This window comes from Diplodia seriata, assembly GCF_021436955.1.
Source record: "Diplodia seriata strain FDS-637 chromosome Unknown scaffold_6, whole genome shotgun sequence".
In the NCBI taxonomy this organism is placed as follows: domain Eukaryota; kingdom Fungi; phylum Ascomycota; class Dothideomycetes; order Botryosphaeriales; family Botryosphaeriaceae; genus Diplodia; species Diplodia seriata.
Genome location: NW_027117313.1, coordinates 616,729 through 641,888, shown reverse-complemented (window position 1 = coordinate 641,888; position 25,160 = coordinate 616,729). Strand labels below are relative to the sequence as shown.

Sequence of the window (25,160 nt, the reverse complement as noted above, 5' to 3'; positions counted from 1 at the left end):
GGATTCGCCACGAAAGTAGGTAAGCTTTTGATTTCTGGGATTCAGCGCGGTCGAATTGGCCCCCAACGGATCTCCCCTGCTCTCCGCAAGGCTGAACTGCCGTCTGGGTAACACGGGCGGCACAGTCGACCAATTCTGGCCCGTACGCACCTGCCACGAACGGGAACCGCTGCAGCGACGCCCCGTCACACCAGGCTGCCTCCTGACGCCTCGCGAGGCTCAAGATAATGGCAAAACGCTCGGGCGAGCCGACAGACACATTCACAAGAATCAATTGTGTAATGCTTCGTCATCCCACGCCGGAAAAATGACTGGTCCAGCGCTTTCCCCTCCTCACGCCCAGCGACAGGCTCGTGCAATGAGTGGGATTTGCGCCTATTGCCATGTCGAGCGACAGCAATTTGGCGCATTTCATCCAATCGCGGTGCGTTTCTCGCTGCTTGTAAGCAGAGTTCGGGCGTCACAAGGCGGGCGCCGACATGGGGCGTACATGGATCCCGTCTGGCCCCCAAACACTTTTGCGCCGCGTTGCGCTGCCCAGTGAAGGCTGTTACCGTTGTGTATCAGCTCGGATACTAGGTAACGGCTAATGAATGGGTGCAGGCATGTGCTTCCTTCAGCCAGAGAATTGAATTACTGCGCGAGGCCACTTCGCTGAAGCTGGCCCTCTCGCCTTCGTTGGCTTTTGCGCCGTCACCTCCATTCGTCTCGTCACCCAGGTCTTCATCCGGCCTCTAAATCCAGCAGTCATGTCCTCTACTCCACCAGATGATCATGACCAGACGCTTAATGTCCGACAAGCCCAAGGCGTTTCCCTTGAGACCCAAATAGTCTACGTCGTCGATACGTCTAAAGCCTTCGCTTCTCTCACAACAACTCCACCATTTACTGGTACTCTTCCCATAGATTACGCAAACCAGACGATTGGATCAGTCGTGGTGAAAATCACTTACACGAAAGTCTGGGACACAACTGGGCAACCGCATACATTTGCCTATGGTCCTATGGTGGCCACGACCGTCCAGACCACGACGCCAGTAGGGACAAGCCAAGGCAAATTGTCTACTTCACAAACCCACACAGCAATCAACGATTCCTCAGCTACTTCATCAGCCCAGACAACAACCAGCAGTTCCTCAGCTACTTCTTCACCTCCGACGCAATCAACTAACGCGCCAAATGGCAAAAGGCTCAGCTCTGGAGCAGCTGCAGGCATTGGAGTTGGAGCTGCGATAGGCGGGATCTTGCTTGCTTCCCTTGTATTCTTTTTCTGCTTCCGGAAATCGAGGAAAAACGAACCACATTACAACCCGGAAATCCCGCTGAAGCAGTCATCATCATACGGAGAGAACAAGACGACCGGCCTGCCCCAAGTCACAGCAATTGACACGTGGGAGTCCTCTGCCGAGAGATACCTTCCGCAACCAGTGGCAGACGACAGTATCTCAAGTGAGATGTCAAAGCTCAAAAGCATGGTCAACAACCATGTCGTGAGCTATTACCGCGCCTCCGAAATCGATCTGGATGCAATCGACGAGACTACTCTTGCTGGCCTAATGGAGGTCTCCCAACTCTCGGTATCGCAAATGACATCGGCAATCGTGAATCCGCAAACACGCACTCCTGCGCTGCGCTGCCTGATTGCATCGGCTATCTTTCCACGAATCGGTCTCAAGAGCAAACCAAGTTCAAGCTTTCTACCACCGGAAGTGGCAGGCTGTCTTGAATCCATGACAGGAATGCAGGATAATGAGCACGGTCAGTTTTCTCTTGAGCATCAACCTAGAGACGAAGCTGACAAAAAGACAGCACGGACAGCACTACTCAGCAAATGGCGAACCATCACTGCGAGCATGCTCGAACAAACGTACGGCTCGAGAACCATCACTGAAATTGATCCCAGATCGAACAATATTAGTCAAGCCCTTGAAGAGCTGGACTCTGTTCTGATGCGCCTGAGAGCAAGAAGAGACGAGAATGCGAATCGGCGCCAAAATCTCGAGGAAATCCTCAAGCGTGCAGCGGGCTTTGCCTTCCTTCTGTTCTCGCACCCGAGCTCCTGGAAATTCGAATGGCAGACGGGGCTCAGTCATGAACCCGGTTATGCCGTCATCTTCCCTGCCCTGCTTCAAGTTACGGATGAGAAGGGGGAGAGGCTGAGTCGCCCGCGCCCGTTTGAGGAGGTGGAGACCGCAAGGCTGATCACTTAGTTGCCCTCTTTCCTATGCTTCGAATCACCAAAAATGGAGTCACAAGACCAGTTCCCTCCACGTTGCAGCAAGATTAATGTAGTTGAAGCGCTGTTGTGGATCTTTTGTTCACCGATTTGTTTTGCGTTCATGGTCATACGGGCGCTTCAGCTGCCCATCCTCTCAGCGAACCATGTTAGGAGAAAAACACCTGCACAGGCGTCAGCTCATTTTGTCCTTTTTAAGCGACAGGCAGGATCAATATCAAGCCATTTTGCAGGCCTCAACCAATGCGACATGCAGCCGATGCCACCAACAGGCCGCGCAAGTGGCTGCCGCATTCCGGCCCCCACTGCACGGCGCAGCAACCATGCAACGAACCGCTGAGACAAACAACCTCATGGTCGCAGAGTGGCACAAGCGGGCCACACAAGCCCAAGGCCGCTGGTGCCTTGTGCGATGACTGGGATTGGAATCCGTCATGCCGTCAAAGTTTGGCAAGAAGAGGCATTCGACATATGCCAAAAGAGGTTTGAAGGGTCGCCTGTAGTTCTCACACATTACTTATTGTCTCGATATTATACCAAATTCCTCAATATCGGCGCAGCCTGCGCACTGTAGCTCAAGGTGCGATTCTCCACAACGACTTGCCACTCATTTCCCGGGCTCCATGCGGCGCAGCTCAGCTTCTGCGAGGTAGCCAGGCTGCTAATCGAAGCCCGAAATGGTTCGGTGGCTTGCCAAGTGATACGGAAACTTGCAAGGCGTGGCACCACAACGCCTCGCTCTTGCTCAAGCCTGTTGAGGCTCCCCTGGCTCCCCACGAGGAGAGTCCGGCAGCTGCACAGCCCCTCGAATCAAAAATAAATGCAGGCGTAGGAAATCTGCCTTCGCCTTCCCTCGTAGCGATTACAAGATAAGCCTTGTGTAACGTTCTCTGCCGCTTGCATATCCAACCACTGCCTCACTATGCTCATATCGCATGCTTATCGTTCTGAATGTTGCCAGCCTTGGAACGTCTTCATTGTAATCGCTATTCACACATAGACTCTCGCTTCGAACATCGTGTGTATATTAGTTACTCTTGACAATACGTGTCTGGCCTGATATCCTGTCGAGCCTCTGTTCCCAGAGGTTACGCGAACGATCACCTAAACTCCCCTCTCCATCCTCAGTACCTAATCCAGCATCAAGTCCAACCAACCGAGCTCGACCCCGAGCCTCCAGCTCAGCACTTGCAACACAGTCAAACCCCAGCCACCAACCCCCGCCGGCCCAAACCGCAGCCTCCTCCCTCAGACCGTCAACACCCCTCAAACCTCATCCGCTACCGCAAATGCAGCACCACCCCGCCGCCAGCCCAGCCTTCGAGCTCGCCGCTCACCAAGGACACTTCGACGACGACGACGACAACCACCACCACCAACATCGCCGTCCTCTCTCCGTCCCCATGCCAACCACCTCAACCACCACCCCCTCATGCCCCCGCCCCACCACCACCCCTCCCTCCCGACGTAGCGGCTCGCCGCTCCCCCACGACCTCATCACCCGCATCCGCCGCGACCTCGCCGAAGCCCTGCGCCTGCACGCGTCGACGCAAGTGCGGCGACGCTTCGCGCAGCTCGCCGCGCAGCGCGAGTGGGTGGAGCAGGTGCTGAGGGATGCGTTGACGGCGCTGGAAGGTGCGGGGGCGATGCCGCCGCACGGTGGGGAGTTGGAAGAGCAGGGGCGACGGCGGCGGCGACAAGGAGACGGAGAAGAAGAGGGCTGGGGCGGGGGGGCGGGGTCGGATCGGTGGAGGGGATGGAGGATGATGATGAAGGAGAGAGTAGAGGAGGAGGGGGGTGCGGTGCGGAAGGAGGAGCGCGTGGCGGCGTTGGCGGCGTGCCATGCGAGCTTGTTGAGCGCGGTGGCGAAGATGCAGCGCATGGAGGAGGAAGGCGTGGCGGCGGCGGCGGCGGCGATGCTGGGGGGTGAGGTCGGACCGGCGGCGAGGACGCCGGAGTTGGTATGCGATGGCAGTGGCGGGGCGGGTGAGGAGCAGAAAGAGACGGTGCAGTTGCCAACTTATGAGTCGAGTCGGTACGACGAGAGGGTTGTGCCGTGGGAGTACAGGCCAGAGGGCGATATTACGTTGAAGCCGCCCTCGGTACGGAGGAAATTCATTAAGAGCAGAAAGGGTGAAGAATCAGTCCATGGCATAGAAGGGCTGCGTGAAGGTGAGCGCAAAGGTTGGTTGGAAAGATGTTGTAATTCTCGCTCGTACTGACACGCTCAAGGTCCTACGCAGCATGCAAGAGCAGCCACTCTAGACGAGGCTTTCCCCTACCTGCAAGCTTTTTACAACACTCTGGCAGCAGACACCAGGGTCACTGCACCACCCGCAGAACTACCAGCAGAACTGCCAGCCGAGGTGCCGCCAAGCCGAATCCTCGCTGTTCCGCAGATTCAAGCGACAGAGCCAAGCTCCGGCTTACTCTCGCCCCAGTCAGCCTACGACACTAAACCGTTTGACAATTCCAAAACCGCCCAGCGAGAGCAGCCATCCTCCAAAACACCATACGATCAGGCCGAAGACACCTCGGCCGGATCAGGCTTGTCAGCTTTGTCGAAACGACGCTCTTTCAGGAAAGCAAAGTTCGGCGACACGTCTCAGATTTTTTGGGAGACTCCGGACTCGATACCTAATAACGTTGGTTGGGCTCCCTGAGCTTTGACAAAGGGACGAAGGAAGCGTGTGCAAAGTCTGCCGCCACTTGGTCGGGGGTTGAGGTTGGAAAGAGGTGGCGAGGAAAGTTAGCATGCGACTACAGAGTGGCGAAGGTTTTCACCTTCTCGATAACCACGATATTAGTATTCACGTGGGCATTTGTATGCCATATCCGGACGTGTTTGTACTTGCATCAACGTCCGGATATTTGCTCCAATTGCCCACGTAGGAAAGGTGTACCATCCTTTTTCGCAGTGCACAGAATCGTTGTATCTTCTGAAACGTACTGTGTGACCACAACTAACATGACAACAAAGTCAAAGCTAAGGAAGCGGGGTCCACGAGCACTTGTCAACACCGAGCCTCGGCATGGCCTGCTTTGAAAAGCGTTTAAGAAGTGTTGGGAATACGTCGAACTTGTCATCTTTAATGCTTGTCAGCCATACCTTGGGGTCAGGCCCGAGCCTACCAGATGGTAATTCGGTCGTCGGTTGGTGCAAAGCAATGATCAATCTAGATATCTTCGGCGTAGCGAATGTCAGAACAAAGTATGTGAAGCTCTTAGTGTAGAGAACTAACCATCTGGCTACAAAGCCCATTTCCTCCCCGCTCAAAGTGCCCTGTTTGAATATGGGCATAGCGCCCTTTTGTTTGCTGTCAAAAAGCTGTCTCCGAACAAACGCCAAGTACCAAGACTGTTTACGAAAGAAGATCCGCGACGTTCATCGGCATCTCGTCGATTTGAGTCGAATAGTACACTGCCAGCGTCAGTAAAGGGCCCAACGGGGTAGAGAAGGCCGCACTCACACTCGATGTCACGAAGGATCCTAACATCCTCACTTGTGACGAAGTTGATAGCAACACCCTTCCTGCCAAAACGTCCACTGCGACCAATCCTGTGAATGTAGTTCTCACGGTTGCTGGGAAGGTCGTAGTTGATGACCAGCGACACTTGCTGAACATCAATGCCACGGGCCCAAACGTCGGTCGAGATCAGAACGCGAGAGTTGCCCTGGCGGAAGTCCTGCATAATACTGTCGCGCTCCTTCTGCGGCATCTCTCCGTGCATCGAAGACACAGTGAAGTTCGCCTCACGCATCTTATCGGTAAGCCAGTCGACCTTTCTCCTGGTGTTGCAGAAGATGACAGCCTGCGTGATAGTAAGGGTATCGTAAAGATCGCAGAGAGTATCAAACTTCCACTCCTCCTTCTCGACAGCAATGAAGTACTGCTTTAGGCCCTCGAGGGTCAGTTCGTCACGCTTGACGAGAATCCTGACTGGGTCCGTCATGAACTTTGTAGTCATATCCAGAACGTCGTATGGGAGCGTGGCCGAGACAACCACGACCTGAGTCGCAGGGGGCAGGTAGCGGTAGACGTCATAGATCTGCTCGCGGAAACCACGGTTGAGCAGCTCATCGGCTTCGTCCAGAACGAGCATCTTGATGTGGCGAGTGCGGAGGTTGCGGCGGCGAATCATATCAGCGACGCGACCGGGAGTGCCAGAAACGACGTGCTGGCCATAGTCCAGCTTGCGAATATCCTCGCCAACGTTGGTGCCACCAATGCAAGCGTGGCACTGGACGTTCATATAGTCGCCGAGAGCCATGACGACGGACTGAATCTGAGTCGCAAGTTCGCGGGTGGGAGAAAGAACGAGAGCTAGATTGGGGTCAACCAACAAGCTAAGGCGTAATGCGAATGGAAGCACACACCTTGGGTTTCGCGCACAGCCGTGTCGATGACCTGGAGGATGCTGATGGAGAAAGTGGCAGTCTTGCCGGTACCAGACTGGGCCTGGGCAATGGTGTCGCGACCCTTGCAGACCTGCACAATAGCACGCGACTGAACGGCGGAGGGTGATTCGTAGCCGTAGGCGTAGATGCCGCGCAGAAGATTCTCCTTCAGGTGCATGGCCTCGAAGGTGGGAGCCACCGTAACCTCCTTGGAGGTGGAGAACTCCATCTTCTCATCGGCGCGTCTGTCGATTCCCTCGGCCATGTTGTGCGGAGCTGCTTCCAATTGTTGGTGATGGAAAAGGTGTTTGCGGCCTGAGCGCGGCGGGCGGCGGTGGTGAAGTTTCCGGGGAGCTGGCGCGCGCGAGCTTTTAGCGCGGAAACGCTTGGCGCTCGGCGCGTCGAGACAATCTTGCCCGCGACCTCGCCGCCGCCTCCAACTTTTGACCTCAGCTCGACCACCACAATACCGAATCCCACCTCCCTCATCGCCGGCCAATTACTTCGCCGACCCGATTCGCGTTCCGGAACGCAGCTCCACACGCAGCCATGAGCATCCTCCTCGAGGAGCAGCGGCTGCTGCACGAGGACATCGAACGCCTCGAGCAGGCCACGGCCGAGCGCATGCTTGAAGACCCCAGAAATGCAAGGGAGGCCCTCCGCCGTGATCATCAGGTCAAGAACTTCCTTGGTCGCATCCAGAGCCAGTCCAAGCGTTTGCTGGACATCTACGCCGACCCAAATGGCGAGCACACCCGCCAGGTCCAGGCCATCTCCACCGGTGACATCTTCGAAGGATTCTACAAGGAATACAAGGATATCAAGGCCCACCACAAGGATTACCCGAACGAGGCAGTCGAGAACCTGGAGCGAGCCTACAAGCGCCGTCCTGGCGAGCCCGAGCCCATGGCTCCCAACGTCGAGGCCATGTTCACTGGCGAGGAAGGCTTTGGGCGCTTCTTCGACATGACGACCCTTCACGATGCCTACGAGAACCTGCCGGGCAACAAGAACGCGAAACATACCACCTACTTGCAGTATCTAGACACGTTCGACAACTTCGCCCAGATGAAGCGTCCTAACAAGATGACAGATGCCTACTTCCGCTACCTCGGCGATCTGGTCTTGTATCTTGAGGGCTTCATGAAGAAGACGAGGCCGCTGGAGGACTTGGACAGGCTGTTTGCCGAGTTCGAGGAAGAGTTCGAGAAGGCATGGGATGCCAACGAGATTCCCGGTTGGGAGGACGAGGATGCAGCTAAGCGTGCCACTGCTGGCCCTGTGGCTGAGGGATCTGGCTCTGGATACTGGTGCGCTGACTGCCAGAAGGAGTTCCAGGAGAGCACGTACAAAAACCACCTCAATGGAAGGAAGCACAAGAGGGCCGCTGCTGAAAGGGCCGCGAACGGCGAACAGGCTGCCGATGGCCAGCCTCGTCCGGCAAGCGCTGTCGACACCAAGCGCCTCAAAGAGCGTGCCGTTGCGCTGCGTGAGTTCCTTGTCAAGAAGCTTGCGGCTGCCATGAAGCTGCAGCGTGGCGACACTCGTGTCAATGTTGAGCGCAGGCAGGGTATGACTGAGCGCGAGCGTCAGCAGGAGCTCGATGCCCTGTACGCCGAAGGCCAAGACGAGGTTCAGGAGGGCGAAGGTGAGGAGGAGGGCGACGAGGACAAAATCTACAACCCGCTCAAGTTGCCGCTTGCCTGGGATGGCAAGCCGATTCCATTCTGGCTGTACAAGTTACATGGTCTCGGTGTCGAGTTTCCCTGCGAAATCTGCGGTAACTTCGTGTACATGGGACGCCGCGCCTTTGACAAGCACTTCACGGAGGGTCGCCACTTGTACGGTCTGAAGTGCTTGGGCATCACCAAGGATACCGGGCTTTACAGGGAGATCACTGGCATCCAGGATGCAATCAACCTCCACAAGAAGATTGAGGTCGACAAGAAGAAGCAAAAGCAGTCCCAGGAGAACGTGGTTCAGATGGAGGATGCGACGGGCAACGTCATGCCTGAGAAGGTCTACTACGACCTCCAGAAGCAGGGCTTGCTGTGAGAAGACTGCGAAGAGAAGCTCCTAGTAAGAGGTCGAATTTCCCGCAGCTGCTGCGGTGAGTCGCCATTGTCTCAGAAAGCGGCGGCCGGTCGCAGGCCTTGCACACTTGGGACATTGGACATTATTGGCTATGCATTAATGCGGCAAATCTCCGGACGCATTTGTGTACAAAGCTCACTCCGCAGTCTCTTGAGGGCCAGGGCCATATTCGCTTGCTGGTCTATATCATGCATTTGGGTAAAAACGGGCGGTATAACGGCGTTGCAGGAGAAAGGGATGGCGATATCCACAAAGGCTTTTTCCAGTGAACGGTTTCAGACGCAACGCATGCGATGGAATGCGACTAGCTGCCGTCGACGGTAGATAGGTCTGAGATAGTTTGGTCGATCAATCAATCGGCTGCAACACAATCATGTATCTCGTGCTCTTCTTGTCGTGCCCGGCGTGGACTAAACGTGTAGCATGTGCCCCTGCCCGTGGCACTGAGGCAGCAGCGTTTGGGATAGACTGCGGGGGAGGTTGGGCTAACACGACAGGCGCTAGAACGCTTCCCGACGCGGCGGCGGTATGCTCTTAAGGCGTGGCGGATGCGTGAGGGGTGCGATAGAGGTAGAAGAAGCGGGGCCGGGAAGGTTGATGGTGGTGCAAGGCTGTTCCTTGCGTGAAGCGGTTTCAGAAGCTGCATACCAAGCTTTCGGCTCGAAACAGGTGATCTTCAGCGCTGCTGCGGCTGGCGGATGCGGGCTGGCGGGCGTGGACTGGGTATGATGTCCCTCCCCGGGATCGACAGGCACCGTCATGCAGAGAGGGCGCGGTGTTCACACTGTTTGAGAGGGGTGCAGGTTGGTGTCACTCAGGAATCCAGCTGCCGGCGCTTGTGCTTGGGCAACGAGGCACGCATTGTTGGCGGCGGCAGCTGCCACTCGCACCTAGGGCCCGCGCTGGCGTTCGGCCTGTTGCCGAACCAGAGTTGGAGCAGACAAGATTCCCCGCATGAGAAAGGCATCCCATCCCATCCTGGCGCCGACCTCAGACACCCGGCGACGTCTCGCTCCGAGCAAACACGCCCCCGATCCCGGTCGCGATAACAGCCCCCGAAACGGCCACTCGGTTTCTATTCCTGGCGCGGCCCTTTTCGCCGGCTTTGGCTTCATCCCAGCACGGGCGGCAAGTGGTGGTCGGCATGTCGGACGCCCCACCCCGAGTCACTCTGCACTCTGCGCTGGTGACCCCTGAGAGAGCCGCCGGGCTCTTCCATCGCGCCATGATAGTGGGTGCCGGCTGTACGAGGAGAACAATGCGCCGGGAGTCGGTCAAGCCGAATGACCGCACAGTGGCCAGCGAATCGGGCGGCGCAGATGAAAAAGAAATTCAGGTGTTGGACCATGCGAGACTAAGTTGCACGAAATCCCACGCGCGATACGGCACCGCCTCTATCGCGGCGGGCCAAGCTCGTAGGGCTCAGGCTAACACGCCGCATGCTGTGAGTGGCCGAGTGCCTTGCACGGCGTCGAGCACTTCCCGAGTACCAAGCTTCCGCCACCGATGGACGTGAAACGGCAGCCACATCCCGAAAGCGCGCCCCTCCACCGCGGGTGATGAGCTGGAGCGGTGGCAGGCCGGCGAGTGGCACGATTGGCGGGCAGCGTTACGTATGCCTTGCTCCTGGCCATATTGCGGGCGCTTGCCCGCCTCCTCGCAGCGTGTGCTGGCGGCTGCTGCTGGCCTACCGCACCGCCCCTCGGGCGGAGCGCAGCGAGATGAGAGCGCTGATCGCGAGTCAAAGGCTGCTGCTCGAATAGGAGGCTAGGAGACGCCGGCGCGCGTAACGGAGATGGAGCAAGCACGGATGTTGTTGCGCCTCGGTTCACGACGCTGTCCGCCCGCCGCTCCACCACGGCGCAGCTGCGCAGCTGCAGCCCGGCGCCCACCGCCCGCGTCGCCGCGCGCCGCCAGCCGCATCCGCCCCGAACCAGCGCCCAGCTGCGCCGTCGGGGATGCTGCTGCGCGGCGCCAGGGCGGACGCAGGGCAGGCCAAGCACCCAAGCCAATCATCGTTTCATCAGGGCGATGGCAAACGAGGATGTGCGCGCCGGCGCCGGGATGACGCACCTGAGCAGGGCAAGAATGTCTTGGGCCCTGCCGCCCGGCTATCTGTGCGCCGTGTGTCAGGGAGATTCCAGTGGGGATCCATCGTGTCTCAGGTCAACGTGTACCCCCATGTTTTCCCTGTCCTGAAAAGAACATTCCTTATCCTCATCGTGACTTTTCTTGTCCGCTGCTGCTGCGCTCGCGCTTTCACTCCTTGCCTTCCCCGCATCCAGTCGCTCCTTTGACTACTGACCCTCCGTCGTTCGTTCGTTGCGAAAGCACACTCCCCGTTCTCTACTCCCCGGCCCAGCGCCCTTCGTTTCCTGGACATATCGAGCAATATCCATTGATTCCAGCACGGGCGCAATCAATTTGAAGTTAAGGAGAAGGGCTACGCCGTGCAAGGTTGCCTTAAAAGTCCCGGATCTGGTCTCGTAGGGCTGAAGAGAGATCCATCACGACCTATCCACCAGACAGGTTACGGCCGTCCGTATCCCGCGCGCGAATTACGTTGCTCCAACCGCCGTAGAAGCGGTGCGTCTTTGATTGTAGGTGCCTGCGGCTCCGTGCGCGTTTCCAACAAACACACTTCAACTCCACCGGGGCCCCCATCTCTCCTCAACCAACCCTCTTCGCTCCTTTCACCACCTTCTCTTCGCTTCCGGACCGTCCGACCCGCACACACTCTCGGGCCGGCCCTAATTGCTTCCCGTTGACCCTCCGATTCTAAGACGCCTCCAGGTTTCAACCGTCAACATGGTCAAGAACACGGAGATTCTCTCCCTCCTCGCCCTTAGCGGCGCTGCCAACGCCTTCTGGCGCATGCCCTGCCGTGGCCGCACCGGTCTCGCCCGCATCGACCCCATTGTCGACAGCGGCGTCGTCTCCAGCCACGCCCACGCCATCCATGGCGGCAGCAACTTCGGCATGAGCGTCGGCTACTCTGAGCTGCTCGACTCGTCTTGCACCTCTTGCCAGGTCACCCAGGACAACTCGGCGTACTGGTAAGCTCACTCGAGACCGCAGGGCTGGAGCGCGCGCTGACTTGAATCTCTCACCCAGGACGCCTTCGCTTCACTTCGTCTACCCCAATGGCACCACCGTCATCGTCCCCCAGGTCGGCGGCATGCTTGCGTAAGTACTCCAATCGCGCTCTCTCAACCCGCGCCGCGCGCTGACGCTCTGCAGCTACTACCTGCTCTACGGAGACAACGTCACCGCGTTCCCCAAGAACTTCCGCATGCTTGCCGGTGACATGCGCCAGCGCAACTTCACTCTCCCCGTCCCCGACCCGGAGAAGCCCTGGACTGGTGAGGACGCGACCCAGAGCGCTCTCGCCCAGAAGGCTCTTGGCTTCAACTGCCTTCACTACGACGTGAACCCGCCCGAGGCGACGCTGTACCGCCACTTCCTTCCCGACAAGGCCTTCCTCGACGAGAACTGCTCGTCCGGCCTTCGTCTCGAGGTCATGTTCCCCTCGTGCTGGAACGGCAAGGACCTCGACTCGGACAACCACAAGGACCACATGGCCTACCCCGACCAGACCATCACCGGTACCTGCCCCGAGGGCTTCGACACCCGCCTCATCTCCCTGATGTACGAGACCATCTGGGCGACCAACGACTTCATCGGCATTGACGGCGAGTTCGTGCTGTCGCACGGTGACCCCACCGGCTACGGATACCACGGTGACTTCATGTCCGGTTGGGACGTTGACTTCCTCCAGAAGGCGGTCGAGACGTGCACTTCGGAGACGGGCCAGGTCGAGGACTGCCCGCTCTTCAACCTCCAGGAGGAGAGCGACATGTTGACGTGCAAGTTCCCCATTCCCGACGCGCTCGAGAAGGAGGACTGCGAGGGTCCCACCGACGGTCTCTGCGGCAACGTGCCCATCCAGTACGGCCCCGACTACGCCAGCGTCCAGCCCGCGCAGACGTCGCCGCCCGCCATCTCCACCACGGCGCACGCCAGCACCCCGCTCGTGCCCACCCTCTCGTACTCGACCGGTCGCGAGTCGTTCGCCTCGGACGCGCACGGCGGTGGTGTCACGGTGGCCAAGATCGCCAGCAAGGCTACCGGCAGCCTCTCCACCATCGACCTTCCCGCCATCACGCCCGCCCCGAGCGCCAGCGACGAGGACGGCGAGATCATCGGCACGACGACGTACACCAGCAGCGGCGCCGTGTACGAGGTTGCGATCGAGGAGGAGATTGTCTACGTCACCGAGACGGCGGGCAGCTACGCGACTCCCGCGGCCAAGCACAAGCGCCACATGCACCACGGCCACCACCAGAACCGCCGCGAGCACGGTCTCCTCGCCTAGAGGACGCGGTGCAGATATCCGGCATATGGGTAGGTGTTGCGGGCATTGTGTGTGCTTTCAATCATTCATGCGGGACGAAAAGAAGATGGACTGGCTTGGTGTTTTGACTTTTACTATAACCCCCATTGCTTCTTTCTTCTCTTAGCACTTCTTTGCAGTATATCAACCCGATCCTCTCCGGGGTGCGGGCTGCGCCTGGCCCGGGATGGGCGTCACGTTCCTACTGTACAAACTTCTTCCACATTTAGTTCTTAACAAGGTCCGAAATCTGCATCACATCGGATAGGCATTTGCCGGCTCCGCGCTGTAGTGGCTAGTACTAGCAACACTATAACGATGATTATGCTTCACACGGGTGTTTGGTTGTGATCTGCCGTGCTTTGATAGGCTGCATGCATGGAGTGGTCTGGCTCATGCGGTGCCAGCCCTACGCCACCATACACCGCCGCCTAGTTGCCGCCATGCGCGCTGAAAAAAAGTCAATAACTGCCAGCATCCGCCGTACAGCTCTCGGCGGCCTTGACTGGACGGCGGCCGTGCGATCGATCAGCCCTTGCCTCGCCTAACGCCGCTGTTGCCGAGCTGTGACGCCGTCACCATGAACGCTTCGATGCTCCGCCACCGATTGCGCGCACCTCATCCACTGCCTGACTGTCCAACAGAACAATTACTCACGGCCTTCCCGTAGCGTTGATATAGTTGTGGTCAGCTGGTCCCTGCTAGCTGACGGCGACCGACGCCCCCGCCCCCGCTATGTCCGAATCACCGCGCGTCGTCGCTGCCTCCCGGGGAGAGTGGCAAGCACTTTCTGTCTGTGGCAATGCACCGCCGTCTCTCATCAGCCCGTCCAGGATCCTGCACTCTCCAACATCGAGCGTGTCCATCGCGCATACCGACAGAATCGAATATAAGACTGTTGCGGCTCTGGTGAGGACCCGGTTCGCAGGCAGCAAGTTCCGTCCCAACGCGTGTGCTTACGCCGATCCCGCAGCATTTGCCTCGTTCATCTTCGTTGCGGCTCTGCACACGCAGCTAAAATTTCCCCTTCCAGCCCTGACTACGTCGGCCTTCCTTCGCCCAACGAGGCTGTGACCCAGCCTCTCAGCCTTGCGGCTCATCTGCAGCCCACCTCAGTGTCACCATCGACGAGATCCTCACTGTGCGGGGAAACGCCGCGAATCCTACAGGGTCTGTACCGTTTGCGGCTCTTACTGTGGAGAGCTGTTCGCCAATTGCTTCCTATCTGACCAACACGGGCGGATTGAGGCTCAAAGGATTGGCGCCGCGTTTCTAGGCGAGGACGGACGATAACTTAAAAGGTGTCGTGCAACTGTCTCTGCCTAGAGACTTCATTTGTCCTCGTATTGGAGGCTGCAGCACTTGGCCCGTTCGTTTTCGCGTGCTGTTGATGCGGCGGAACCAGACAGATCGTTGAGAAAAGAACACCAACAAATCCAAAGTGGCAACGAGATCGCCAAACCAGTCTCCTCTGAGTCATTGCGATCAGCGCACTTTCCACCCATCGACCGCCACGACTATATCTTGCCACGACGAGATCCCGCCGCGACACAGTATAAACCTCTCCACGGCCATCACTTGATTGATTCCTCTCCCTCGTTTCGTTCTACGGCTTTACACGTCAGAACTCCTTCCCAATGGACCTCAAGAAGCTCCGGGGTGTCTTGGACTCACCGGGCGAGCCCCTCAACGGCACCGCTACGAACCTCACTGAGCTTCCCAGCAACATCTTGGAGGCCTTCATTCCAGGCTACAGTCTAATATCAAGATTCATCTTCGACGCCTTCGGATTTGATATCGGCGTACTCGTTTCAATTGGCCTTTTGGCCTTTGCAATCGTCACATCCGTTACATACACTTGGTCAAAAGCTTTTTCTCTATTCCAGGATTGCTGGATGTCTAATGTTTACATTGACGACTCGGACGATCTTTACGACTCTGTCCTGGAATGGATTGCCGACCAACGCATGTCTAAAGTTTCTAGATCCATCAAAGCAGTAACTCGTTATGGCATGTCCAATATAGAATCCGAAGAGGCTACCGATGGCGCTATGGACGAGCAGGGCATCTTCAACTACGGAAAGTGGTCCGCCAAGATTCCTCCTCGGTATGAACCATACTTTGGTAGCCACCACTTCTGGCACGGCGGGCGACTGTACATGTTCGATCGGTCACGACGAGAAGTGGCTCCCAATCCATTTCAACCAAGCCGCAGGGACGAGGAGCTTATCAAGCTTTCTTGCATTGGCCGCAGCACTCTGCCTATCAAGTCCCTCCTCGATCACATCAAGTTTTGGTCAATCGATAAGGAGACGGCAATGACGGTCATCCGCCGGCCCGCGAGCAAGGATCGGTCAAGATATGCCGGTGCCTGGGATCGCCTCAGGGCTAAGCCATCTCGACCCATGGACACCGTTGCTCTGGACCCGGCCCAGAAGGAAAAGATCATTGCCGATATCAATGAATACCTGCACCCCTCCAGTCCACGCTGGTATGCCACGCGTGGCATCCCCTACCGTCGAGGCTACCTGTTTCATGGACCCCCTGGTGTTGGCAAGACTAGTTTGGCGTACGCTCTAGCTGGGATTTTCGGACTTGACATTTACAACATCTCGTTGCTTGAACCGACCCTGACAGAGTCTGACCTGAACCGGCTGTTCAACAACCTTCCGCAGCGCTGTATCGTCCTTCTAGAGGATATCGATAGTGCTGGCCTCCTCCGTGACGAGAAGAGCGACCAAGCTGAGGCCGCGGACCCCAACAAGAAGAAAGAAGAATTCAGCGCGGAGACGCTTGCCAAAGCCCTCACGACTGCAAACCGCAAGCAAAAGCAAGCCGATGACAACAAGCAAGGTATCTCGCTTTCAGGTCTCCTCAACGCCATTGACGGTGTCGCTACGCATGAAGGCCGCGTCCTCGTCATGACGACCAACCACCCGGAGAAGCTCGACGACGCGCTGATCCGACCCGGCCGTGTCGACATGCAGGTCGAATTCAGCCTAGCGACACACGAACAGATGCGTGATATTTTCATCCGTATGTACTCGCCCGATGAAGAAAGCCAGCCAACCCAGACCGTCCGTCGGCGCCTCATCAACAATGCACACAGCAAGCCTGGCCTCAACGGTGCGGCCAAGGCACCTGTTAATGAGAAAGTCATACCAAAACTCCCCATGTCGACCACGCTCCCTGCTCTCTCCAAAGACGAACTCTGCCGCATGGCGGAGAAGTTCATGGGACACATGCCTGAGGGCAAGCTGTCACCGGCTGAAGTGCAGAACTTCTTGCTTACGCGCAAGAAGGAGCCGGAGCGGGCGTTGGAGGAGGTGGGTGGATGGTGCAAAGCGCTGTTAGAAGCAAAGGAGAAGAAGGAGAAGGTTGTTCGGGTGCAGTGAGTCTCCATACGTCTGTTCCGTCAACTTTTCGCGGGATGATGCGCTCATGTCGCATCGATCACGAAGAGGGTTTGATCTCGGAGGTAAAATTACGACTGGTGGGTGATTCCAATAAGACTAGCATGGACCATGATTAACGAGGGGCATGCGTTATTATGATGAGCAGCTTTGTATTTACTACAAAAGAGGGTCGATTGTAACTTCCAGGTTGTTGTTGTGTGGCAATGCTTTCTCCCTTTTTAATTCGATATCGCAGGAGCCGTCAGAAGCGATTAATAGTCAATAATGACTCAGTGGCAACACTGAGCTGTAATTAGTCTGGATGTAGCTTTTGAACGAGAAAACTTTTTGGGCATCAGCGTCGACTTGTCAGATTTTGATGGACAAGTGGATACTCGTGGCTATGCTTGCGCACTACTTGGATTCTCAGGGGACAACGGGTGTCAAAAGACTCGAGCCCACCAGGCTCCGCCTCAAAAGGATGCTGCATCGTACTGATGTAGGTATTTGAATCCAATATCTGGACGTACATGTGCGCATTTAAAGTCACATTTTCAGTCCAGAGAACGGGCTCAACTACGCATGAAGGATGAGAGATAGCGTCGCTAATAGTACTCGAAGGGCTCGCATCTTCCATCACCTGTTGTGGAAGTAATTCCATTTCTCCCTCAAGTCTCCCATGCACGTTCAACAGACCAAGCGAGGGTGGGGTAGCTTGCAAGAGATCACGAAAGACAGCTTTCCTAACCCTGGTATATCATATTGCCATTACTTTTGACTTTCCAAGTGATTGTGATCCTTACTACACTTTACCATTCTTGGCCCCATCCAAACACCCTTAGCCCCGGCATTTGGATATAGTCACCGATCTCGAAGTTACTTCATGTCTTGTCCTTCTCCCGCTCTCCGTTCCCCGTCTTCTCCCTCTTCCCAGCCGCCGGCCTCACCATCATCAACGTCTCGTACGGCTTCCCCTCGATCTCGACGTTGAACCCGTCCCTTTTCTCGAAGCCCAGCCGCCGGTAGGTCGACAGGCCCTCCGGGCTGGCTTCCAGATAGGCGTCGTAGTTGGCGTTAACGTTGGCCGGGTTGCCGTAGTCGTCGGAGCCGAGCACGTGGTTGACGAGGGCGGAGGCGGCGCCGCGGCGTTGGTGGGAGGGGTGCGTGGCGAGGAGTTCGAGGTCTGCGAGGAGTGGGTGTATGTAAGATTCTGTGTCTCGGGGCAGGGGAAAGCGGGGTGTGGGAGAGGGGGTAGTTTGGTTTTTCTGCGTACACCAATGCGCCCGGGTCCCCATGCAGGCCTTGTGTCGCCGGTTCAGCTCGGTGAAGTAGCGCGTGAATAGCTCCTGGTCGCAGCCAGCCGGCAGCGGCTCTTCCGTCTGTATTTCGATGGCGGCCTCGGTGGAGTCGGGACCCTCCATCGGCCGCAGCCATTTGGCGAAGGCGACGATGTTCTTGTGTTTTTGCTCGTTGGCGAAGACGGGGGTGTCGGTGCCGTCGGCGTACTCGACGAGGTTGTACATGGCGACGCCCTTTTGGTGCTGCAGCTCGCGCGACAGCGTGTCGATCCACCATTGCCGCACGGCGGGTGCGTCGGGAAAGACGGCGCTGCCGAAGGCATTGCGGGAGAAGGCGGCGAAGTAGATGTCCACGAGCTGGGGTATGTCGGAGAGGGTTGTGGGCTGGACTTTGAACGGCATCTTTTATTGTATTTTCTTTCCCTCCTCCAGTTCTGAACAGGTTGGCCCAGGCAATGCTAGACTTGAATGAAATGAGGTAAAAGACTAGAGGTTGATGTGCTTGTCGCTCGGGATGACCAAGGCCAAAAGAGCGAGTAACCGAAACAAAATACCCAGGACGAAAGATGGAAAAGTAAAGGAGTTTTATTCTCAAACACTATGAACAGACACTTAAGATGGGAGCTTCGGAGAGCAAAACGGTCACCGTGTGCGGAGACACCGGGCGGTGTCAGCGAGCCTCTGCCAGCCTCTATGGGCGTTTCAGGCAGGTGGTTGTATCTTGGCAGAGCTGAAGCGACGGAGACGGTATTCTTGGTCGGCAAGGAAGCGGCCACTTTATATGGCGAAGCGGTGACGCGGGGTATTCCCTTTTGTGACTTAGCTGCATTTGATGCGGGACAAGGACTTGCCATTGGCCCAGTCAGCCCTTGGCGCGGGCTTGTAACTTCATACCTTACTAATTCAGAAGATATTATATCGCAGTCCGTGGTGAATAGGCGACGAATCATTGAGTCTACCCGCATATGCCTCACAAAGATATTGGGTAGTTGAATCCAACATCCGGACGTAGATGCGAGTTCAAATTGCGCACAGATCCGTCCAGCAACTGGATCCAGCTACCTGATTAGGAAGAGCTGTAGCGCATCGATGGAGTTTTGTCATCTGCTTGTGGTTGTTGATGTGAGAATTGTAGAAGTTGAAACGGGTTACGTGGAGGTGGAGATGACAACGGGGAGAGGGTAGGAGACAACGGGCAGTTGCCAACTCCCTACTGTGCTCAAAGATGGCGGCCACGACTTCTTCGGTTGATTGTCAGTAGGTGCACAAGGCCAGGCGTTGGCTGTGGCGCGTGCCAGATGATCCCCAGATACGCGGCAGCAAAAGAAGCCTAGTGCGATGGCCGTGGTCTTGGGCACGACCGAAGGCGGCACGCTCTGGGCCTGCTGCCGGGCTCACTTCAGCACTGCAGCACCTTCTTGCACGTCATTCGACAAGGGCTCTGCTCGCACGCCCCTGCAGCGTCGATTATTGTTCGCGTATTCGCACGGCGGGGCGGTTTGTTAGGCGGGCGCCAAGCCGACCGGGATCCGTGCAGCAGCTTGTGACGACCGCAGCTTGAACACAGCTTGCCCAACCCACCTCATCATCCTCGAACCCACCGCTCGGGTGCTGCATGCTCGGTTTCCGTCCCCAGCTCAAGTCCCGGCCCTCACTCCTCGAGCTTGTGTCCAACACTGCCAACCCCCAAACCAAGCGCCCCTCCACTCCATCGCACTCCGAGCTTGACGAGGACGACGACCGTCCAGCACCCTACGAGGTCCCGCTTCCCGACTCGCCCCAGCACACGCGCTCCCGCCAACCCGTCCGCTTCAGAACTCTGCCGACTGACGCCTACCCGCCTGCAGACTCCAAAATGGCTCCCGTAAGCCCGGCAATCTTCTTCTCCAAAGAGCGGTGGCTGATGCGGTGACCAACAGAAGAACGATCGCAAGGTCCAGGAAGCCGGCGAAGACCAGTATGGTACGACGAATGCCCTCGCCATCTTGCCGACAAGTGCTGACCGCAGTCTCCAAAAGGCTCCGTCTTCTCCGTTTCCGGGTACGTCGTCCACGCTCCGTCCCGCTCTCACGCCGTCTGATAACCCTGCAGTCCCGTCATCATCGCCGAGAACATGATCGGCTGTGCCATGTACGAACTGGTCCGCGTCGGTCACGATAAGCTGGTCGGCGAAGTCATTAGGATTGATGCCGACAAGGCCACTATTCAGGTCTACGAGGAGACTGGTAAGCTTGACACATTGGATCCGCCGAGGTCATCGAGCAATCCTCTGATATGTTGCAGCTGGTGTTACCGTTGGCGACCCCGTCGTCCGTTCCGGAAAGCCCCTCTCCGTCGAGCTCGGTCCCGGTTTGATGGAAACCATTTACGATGGTATCCAACGTCCCCTCCGCAGCATCTCCGATGTCTCCAACAGCATCTATATTCCCCGTGGCATTGACGTGCCTGCGCTGGACCGCCAGATCAAGTGGGACTTTACCCCCGGAAGCCTCAAGGTTGGCGACCATATCACTGGCGGTGATGTTTTCGGCGCCGTTTTCGAGAACTCGCTCCTCAGCGAGCACAAGATCCTGCTGCCTCCCAGGGCGCGTGGTACCATCACGCGCATCGCCGAGAAGGGCAGCTACACTGTGGACGAGAACATTCTGGAGGTGGAGTTTGACGGCAAGAAGACTGAGTTTAGCATGATGCACAACTGGCCCGTCCGTGTGCCTCGTCCCGTCAACGAGAAGCTGTTCTCGGACTCGCCGCTGGTTGTCGGTCAACGTGTGCTGGACGCTCTGTTCCCCAGTGTTCAGGGTGGTACTGTTTGCATTCCCGGTGCTTTCGGCTGCGGCAAGACTGTCATTTCGCAGAGTTTGTCCAAGTTCTCCAACAGTGACATCATCGTCTACGTTGGTTGCGGCGAGCGCGGTAATGAGATGGCTGAAGTCCTGATGGATTTCCCTGAGGTAGGCCCTACCCCGACTTCCGAATTGGCTACTTGTGCTAACTCAATGCTAGCTCACTATCGATGTTGGCGGCCGCAAGGAGCCCATTATGAAGCGCACTACCCTTATCGCGAACACCTCCAACATGCCCGTCGCCGCAAGAGAAGCCTCCATCTACACTGGTATCACTGTCGCCGAGTACTTCCGTGACCAGGGCAAGAACGTTGCCATGATGGCTGACTCCTCTTCTCGTTGGGCTGAGGCCCTTCGTGAGATCTCGGGTCGTCTTGGTGAGATGCCTGCTGACCAGGGTTTCCCCGCCTATCTCGGTGCCAAGCTGGCGTCTTTCTACGAGCGTGCCGGTCGTGTTACTGCGCTCGGCAGCCCTGACCGCAATGGCAGCGTCAGTATCGTTGGAGCCGTCAGCCCGCCAGGTGGTGATTTCTCGGATCCGGTCACTAGCAGCACTCTTGGTATCGTGCAGGTCTTCTGGGGTCTTGACAAGAAGCTGGCTCAGCGCAAGCACTTCCCTTCGGTCAACACCTCCGCTTCTTACAGCAAGTACACCACCTCTCTTGAGAAGTACTACCAGGAGCACAACCCCGACTTCCCTCGCCTGAGTGCCAAGATCAAGGAACTGCTTTCGACTTCGGAGGATCTGGACCAGGTCGTGCAGCTTGTCGGAAAGTCGGCGCTGGGCGACTCGGACAAGATTACGCTGGATGTGGCTACTCTCATTAAGGAAGACTTCCTGCAGCAGAACGGCTACAGTGACTATGATCAGTTCTGCCCGCTGTGGAAGACGGAATGGATGATGAAGGCCATGATGGGCTTCCACGACGAGGCACAGAAGGCAGTTGCACAGGGCCAGAGCTGGTCCAAGATTAGGGAAGCGACGTCGGACATCCAGACGCAGCTGAGGAGCATGAAGTTCGAAGTGCCGGGCGAGGGCGAGGACAAGATCACGAAGAAGGTACGTTTAGAAGATGCGCAAAGTAGGAGAAAGCGTGCTAACATGATGGCAGTACGAGGAGCTGTACCAGAAGATGCAGGAGAAGTTTGCGTCTGTGACGGACGAGTAGATCTCGGAGGTCTTGGTTTCAGATGGACGAGGTTGGACGAGGCGGTGTAGCATTGTTGGAAGCGCAGCAACCAACGCGGCTTCTTTTTTGAAATTGCTTCGCAGTCGAGCTCCGGCTGCGTAGATAGAATGTACATGATGACTGTTCTTTTCGCGTTGCAAGATTCGGCTTGGGCTGCGGCGTGCGGCCACCTCGGCGTGCCTGGTGACTGGTTTTGGGCCCCGGTCCACGCGGCGCATGCGCCACCCCGGCCACAGCTGGTCGGGCCCTGTCGCTTGGCGGGCTGCGCTCTCCTATGATGAACGTGCCAGCAAGCTTCATCAACACCGCACAACTTTCCTCCTCGCCCGCTTCACACATACGCGTATCTGGTCTCGTTTCGTTCGCGAACGGCCTGCTTTGTCCCGCTCCCAACCCGCTCCACGGACTCTGCGACATCGCTCAGACACACGCCGCCCACCATGACGGCGAACCCCACTGCGTATGGCTCCTGCGCGCGCGCTCTGGAAACCGCATCTGGCTGACGCGATGAATTTTAGCATAAACGTCAATGATCCGGGCTTGATCACGCTTGTCAACCGGCTTCAGGATGTCTTTACCACGGTCGGCGTACGTCACCGCCCGTCGCTCACGGCCGTGCACCGCAGAAATGCTGATGCCTTGCTCCAGGTCCAAAACCCCATAGATCTTCCCCAGATTGCCGTCGTTGGTTCTCAGTCCAGTGGAAAGAGTTCAGTGCTAGAAAACATTGTGGGGAGAGATTTGTACGTCCGCAAACCGTGCCGTCCCTGAATTCCTGGAGCCTGAAGCTGATACCTGTTGCCATAGCTTGCCCCGAGGCACCGGCATTGTTACGCGGCGCCCGCTCATCCTCCAGCTCATCAACCGCGCCTCCACATCCAAGACACCCAATGGCACCAGCGAAACCGTCGAGGGTACCACCGATAGCCAGTCCAACGTCGACGAGTGGGGCGAGTTCCTGCACATTCCCGGCCAGAAGTTCCACGACTTCAATAAGATTAGAGAAGAGATTGTACGGGAGACGGAGGCGAAGACCGGACGCAATGCTGGCATCTCCCCGGCCCCCATCAACCTGCGCATATACTCGCCAAACGTGCTCACGCTCACGCTGGTCGATTTGCCCGGTCTGACGAAGGTGCCCATTGGCGATCAGCCAAGGGATATCGAGAGGCAGATTAGGGAGATGGTCCTCAAGCAGATTAGCAAGCCCAATGCTATTATACTGGCTGTTACTGCCGCCAACACCGACTTGGCCAACTCGGACGGTCTGAAGCTGGCGCGCGAGGTTGACCCCGAAGGACAGCGGACCATTGGTGTGCTGACCAAGGTTGACCTGATGGACGAGGGCACTGACGTTGTCGACATTCTGGCTGGCCGCATCATCCCTCTGCGTCTGGGATATGTGCCCGTCGTCAACCGTGGACAGCGGGACATCGAGAACAAGAAGCCCATCTCGTACGCTCTGGAGCACGAGAGGCAATACTTCGAGAACCACAAGGCGTACAGGAACAAGAGCGCGTACTGCGGTACACCTTACCTGGCGCGCAAGCTAAACTTGGTGGGTTCAACCTGACGAGAAAAAGAGACCAAAGCTGACTCTCCTGTAGATTTTGATGATGCACATCAAACAGACCCTCCCCGACATTAAGGCAAGAATTGCTTCTTCGCTTCAGAAATACTCGGTCGAACTTGCGCAGCTCGGTGACTCGATTCTCGGAAACTCGTCGAACATCGTCCTGAACATGATCACCGAGTTCTCGAATGAATACCGGTCGGTGCTGGAGGGTAATAACCAGGAACTTTCCAGTATCGAGTTGTCTGGAGGTGCTCGCATCAGCTTCGTCTACCACGAGCTGTACTCCAACGGTGTCAAGGCCGTGGACCCCTTCGACCAGGTCAAGGATATCGACATCAGGACTGTTCTGTACAACTCGTCGGGTTCAGCACCTGCGCTTTTCGTTGGCACTACTGCCTTCGAGTTGATTGTCAAGCAACAGATCAAGAGGCTTGAGGATCCTAGCTTGAAGTGCGTGTCTCTAGTATACGACGAACTCATCCGTATTCTCGGCCAGCTCCTTTCCAAGCCCATGTTCAGGAGATACCCGGCTCTGAAGGAGAAGTTCCATGCCGTTGCGGTGCACTTCTTCAAAAAGGCCATGGAGCCTACCAACAAGCTTGTTAAGGATTTGGTCGCCATGGAGGCTTGCTACATCAACACGGGCCATCCCGACTTCATCAACGGCTCTAGGGTAAGACAAGATGGCGCACTGCTGGGATGAAACAAAAGCTGACTGTTCGCAATGCAGGCCATGGCGATTGTGCACGAGCGCCACAACGCGGCGAAGCCCACTCAGGTCGACCCGAAGACGGGCAAGCCCCTGCCGCCCACGGCGATTCCACCGAGATCGGCCAGCCCGTCGATCGATGGCGACAACGGCAGCGGTTTCTTCGGCAGCTTCTTCGCTAGCAAAAACAAGAAGAAGATGGCAGCGATGGAGGCGCCGCCGCCCCAGCTCAAGGCCAGCGGCACTCTGTCGGAGAAGGAGGCGCAGGAGGTCGAGGTCATCAAGCTGCTCATCAGCTCGTACTTCAACATTGTAAAGAGGACCATGATCGACATGGTCCCCAAGGCCATTATGTTGACGCTCGTGAGGTAAGTTTAGATTAGCGGCTCGGTTCGAGGAACGCAGCTAACGCAGGGGCCACAGCTTCACGAAGGACGAGATGCAGCGCGAGTTCCTCGAGATGATGTACCGCACGGAAGAGCTGGACGACTTGCTCAAGGAGAGCGAGTACACGGTCCGCAGGCGGAAGGAGTGCCAGCAGATGGTGGAGTCGCTAACGCGCGCGCAAGAGATCGTCAACCAGGTGCAGTAGGTGCACCAAGCGGCGCGGGGAAGAAGGCAAGGCGTTTAGGGTCCGTTTAGGGTCCGAGCTCCGGAGCTTAATGCGGCCTCACTCTCATGGTTTATGTTGTCCCTATTCTTTTCCGGTCACAAAGAGGCAGGCTGTCTGCGTTGGAGGAGCTTGGGACACGGTATAACGGATTTCACGTGTTAAGACTAGATCATCACCAGGCGAAGGGGGAGCAGTAGCGTTAGTGAGGGTATGATGCTGGGTTTATGCTTTGGATGACGCGAATGAGGATGTGCTACGCGATACCTGGGCTGGCTGCATGGGAGAGTAATCAATTGTATACTGGTGCACAGCAAGCAAGCAAGCGTGTTGGGCGTGTCGAGAAAGCGCCGTCATCGGATCGCCTGTCGGGGTCGGCTCGTTCGGGATCCGGCGGACGGACCCTGATGCCGTCAG

At 57.1% G+C, this 25,160-nt stretch overlaps 8 protein-coding genes across 8 annotated transcripts; 6 read left to right on the top strand and 2 right to left on the bottom strand.

Annotated features, from left to right (window-relative positions):
* Positions 1 to 1,179: 1,179 nt before the first annotated feature.
* Positions 1,180 to 2,210, top strand: SLS55_006104 (uncharacterized protein; the record flags this gene model as incomplete). Its single annotated transcript, XM_066777541.1, has 2 exons — positions 1,180 to 1,220; positions 1,289 to 2,210. 2 exons carry the CDS (start codon positions 1,180 to 1,182, stop codon positions 2,208 to 2,210), a joined length of 963 nt encoding a protein of 320 aa, XP_066631636.1.
* Positions 2,211 to 5,598: 3,388 nt separating this feature from the next.
* FAL1 (RNA helicase) lies at positions 5,599 to 6,900 on the bottom strand (the record flags this gene model as incomplete). Its single annotated transcript, XM_066777540.1, has 3 exons — positions 5,599 to 5,657; positions 5,707 to 6,561; positions 6,615 to 6,900. The coding sequence occupies 3 exons, from the start codon at positions 6,898 to 6,900 to the stop codon at positions 5,599 to 5,601; spliced, it is 1,200 nt and encodes a 399-aa protein (XP_066631635.1).
* A 284-nt stretch (positions 6,901 to 7,184) lies between these two features.
* On the top strand, positions 7,185 to 8,690 carry sap61 (Pre-mRNA-splicing factor sap61; the record flags this gene model as incomplete). Its single annotated transcript, XM_066777539.1, has 1 exon — positions 7,185 to 8,690. The coding sequence occupies one exon, from the start codon at positions 7,185 to 7,187 to the stop codon at positions 8,688 to 8,690; it is 1,506 nt and encodes a 501-aa protein (XP_066631634.1).
* Positions 8,691 to 11,537: 2,847 nt separating this feature from the next.
* SLS55_006101 (uncharacterized protein) lies at positions 11,538 to 13,104 on the top strand (the record flags this gene model as incomplete). The annotated part of the gene is made up of 3 exons (XM_066777538.1): positions 11,538 to 11,785; positions 11,844 to 11,915; positions 11,970 to 13,104. 3 exons carry the CDS (start codon positions 11,538 to 11,540, stop codon positions 13,102 to 13,104), a joined length of 1,455 nt encoding a protein of 484 aa, XP_066631633.1.
* Positions 13,105 to 14,759: 1,655 nt separating this feature from the next.
* On the top strand, positions 14,760 to 16,517 carry SLS55_006100 (uncharacterized protein; the record flags this gene model as incomplete). Its single annotated transcript, XM_066777537.1, has 1 exon — positions 14,760 to 16,517. One exon carries the CDS (start codon positions 14,760 to 14,762, stop codon positions 16,515 to 16,517), a length of 1,758 nt encoding a protein of 585 aa, XP_066631632.1.
* Positions 16,518 to 17,398: 881 nt separating this feature from the next.
* SLS55_006099 (uncharacterized protein) lies at positions 17,399 to 18,217 on the bottom strand (the record flags this gene model as incomplete). The annotated part of the gene is made up of 2 exons (XM_066777536.1): positions 17,399 to 17,700; positions 17,791 to 18,217. 2 exons carry the CDS (start codon positions 18,215 to 18,217, stop codon positions 17,399 to 17,401), a joined length of 729 nt encoding a protein of 242 aa, XP_066631631.1.
* A 1,213-nt stretch (positions 18,218 to 19,430) lies between these two features.
* On the top strand, positions 19,431 to 21,827 carry VPS1_2 (vacuolar protein sorting-associated protein 1; the record flags this gene model as incomplete). Its single annotated transcript, XM_066777535.1, has 6 exons — positions 19,431 to 19,679; positions 19,735 to 19,772; positions 19,907 to 20,040; positions 20,099 to 20,766; positions 20,819 to 21,718; positions 21,771 to 21,827. The coding sequence occupies 6 exons, from the start codon at positions 19,431 to 19,433 to the stop codon at positions 21,825 to 21,827; spliced, it is 2,046 nt and encodes a 681-aa protein (XP_066631630.1).
* A 461-nt stretch (positions 21,828 to 22,288) lies between these two features.
* VPS1_1 (vacuolar protein sorting-associated protein 1) lies at positions 22,289 to 24,725 on the top strand (the record flags this gene model as incomplete). Its single annotated transcript, XM_066777534.1, has 5 exons — positions 22,289 to 22,308; positions 22,656 to 23,406; positions 23,456 to 24,097; positions 24,155 to 24,501; positions 24,557 to 24,725. The coding sequence occupies 5 exons, from the start codon at positions 22,289 to 22,291 to the stop codon at positions 24,723 to 24,725; spliced, it is 1,929 nt and encodes a 642-aa protein (XP_066631629.1).
* Positions 24,726 to 25,160: the final 435 nt, after the last annotated feature.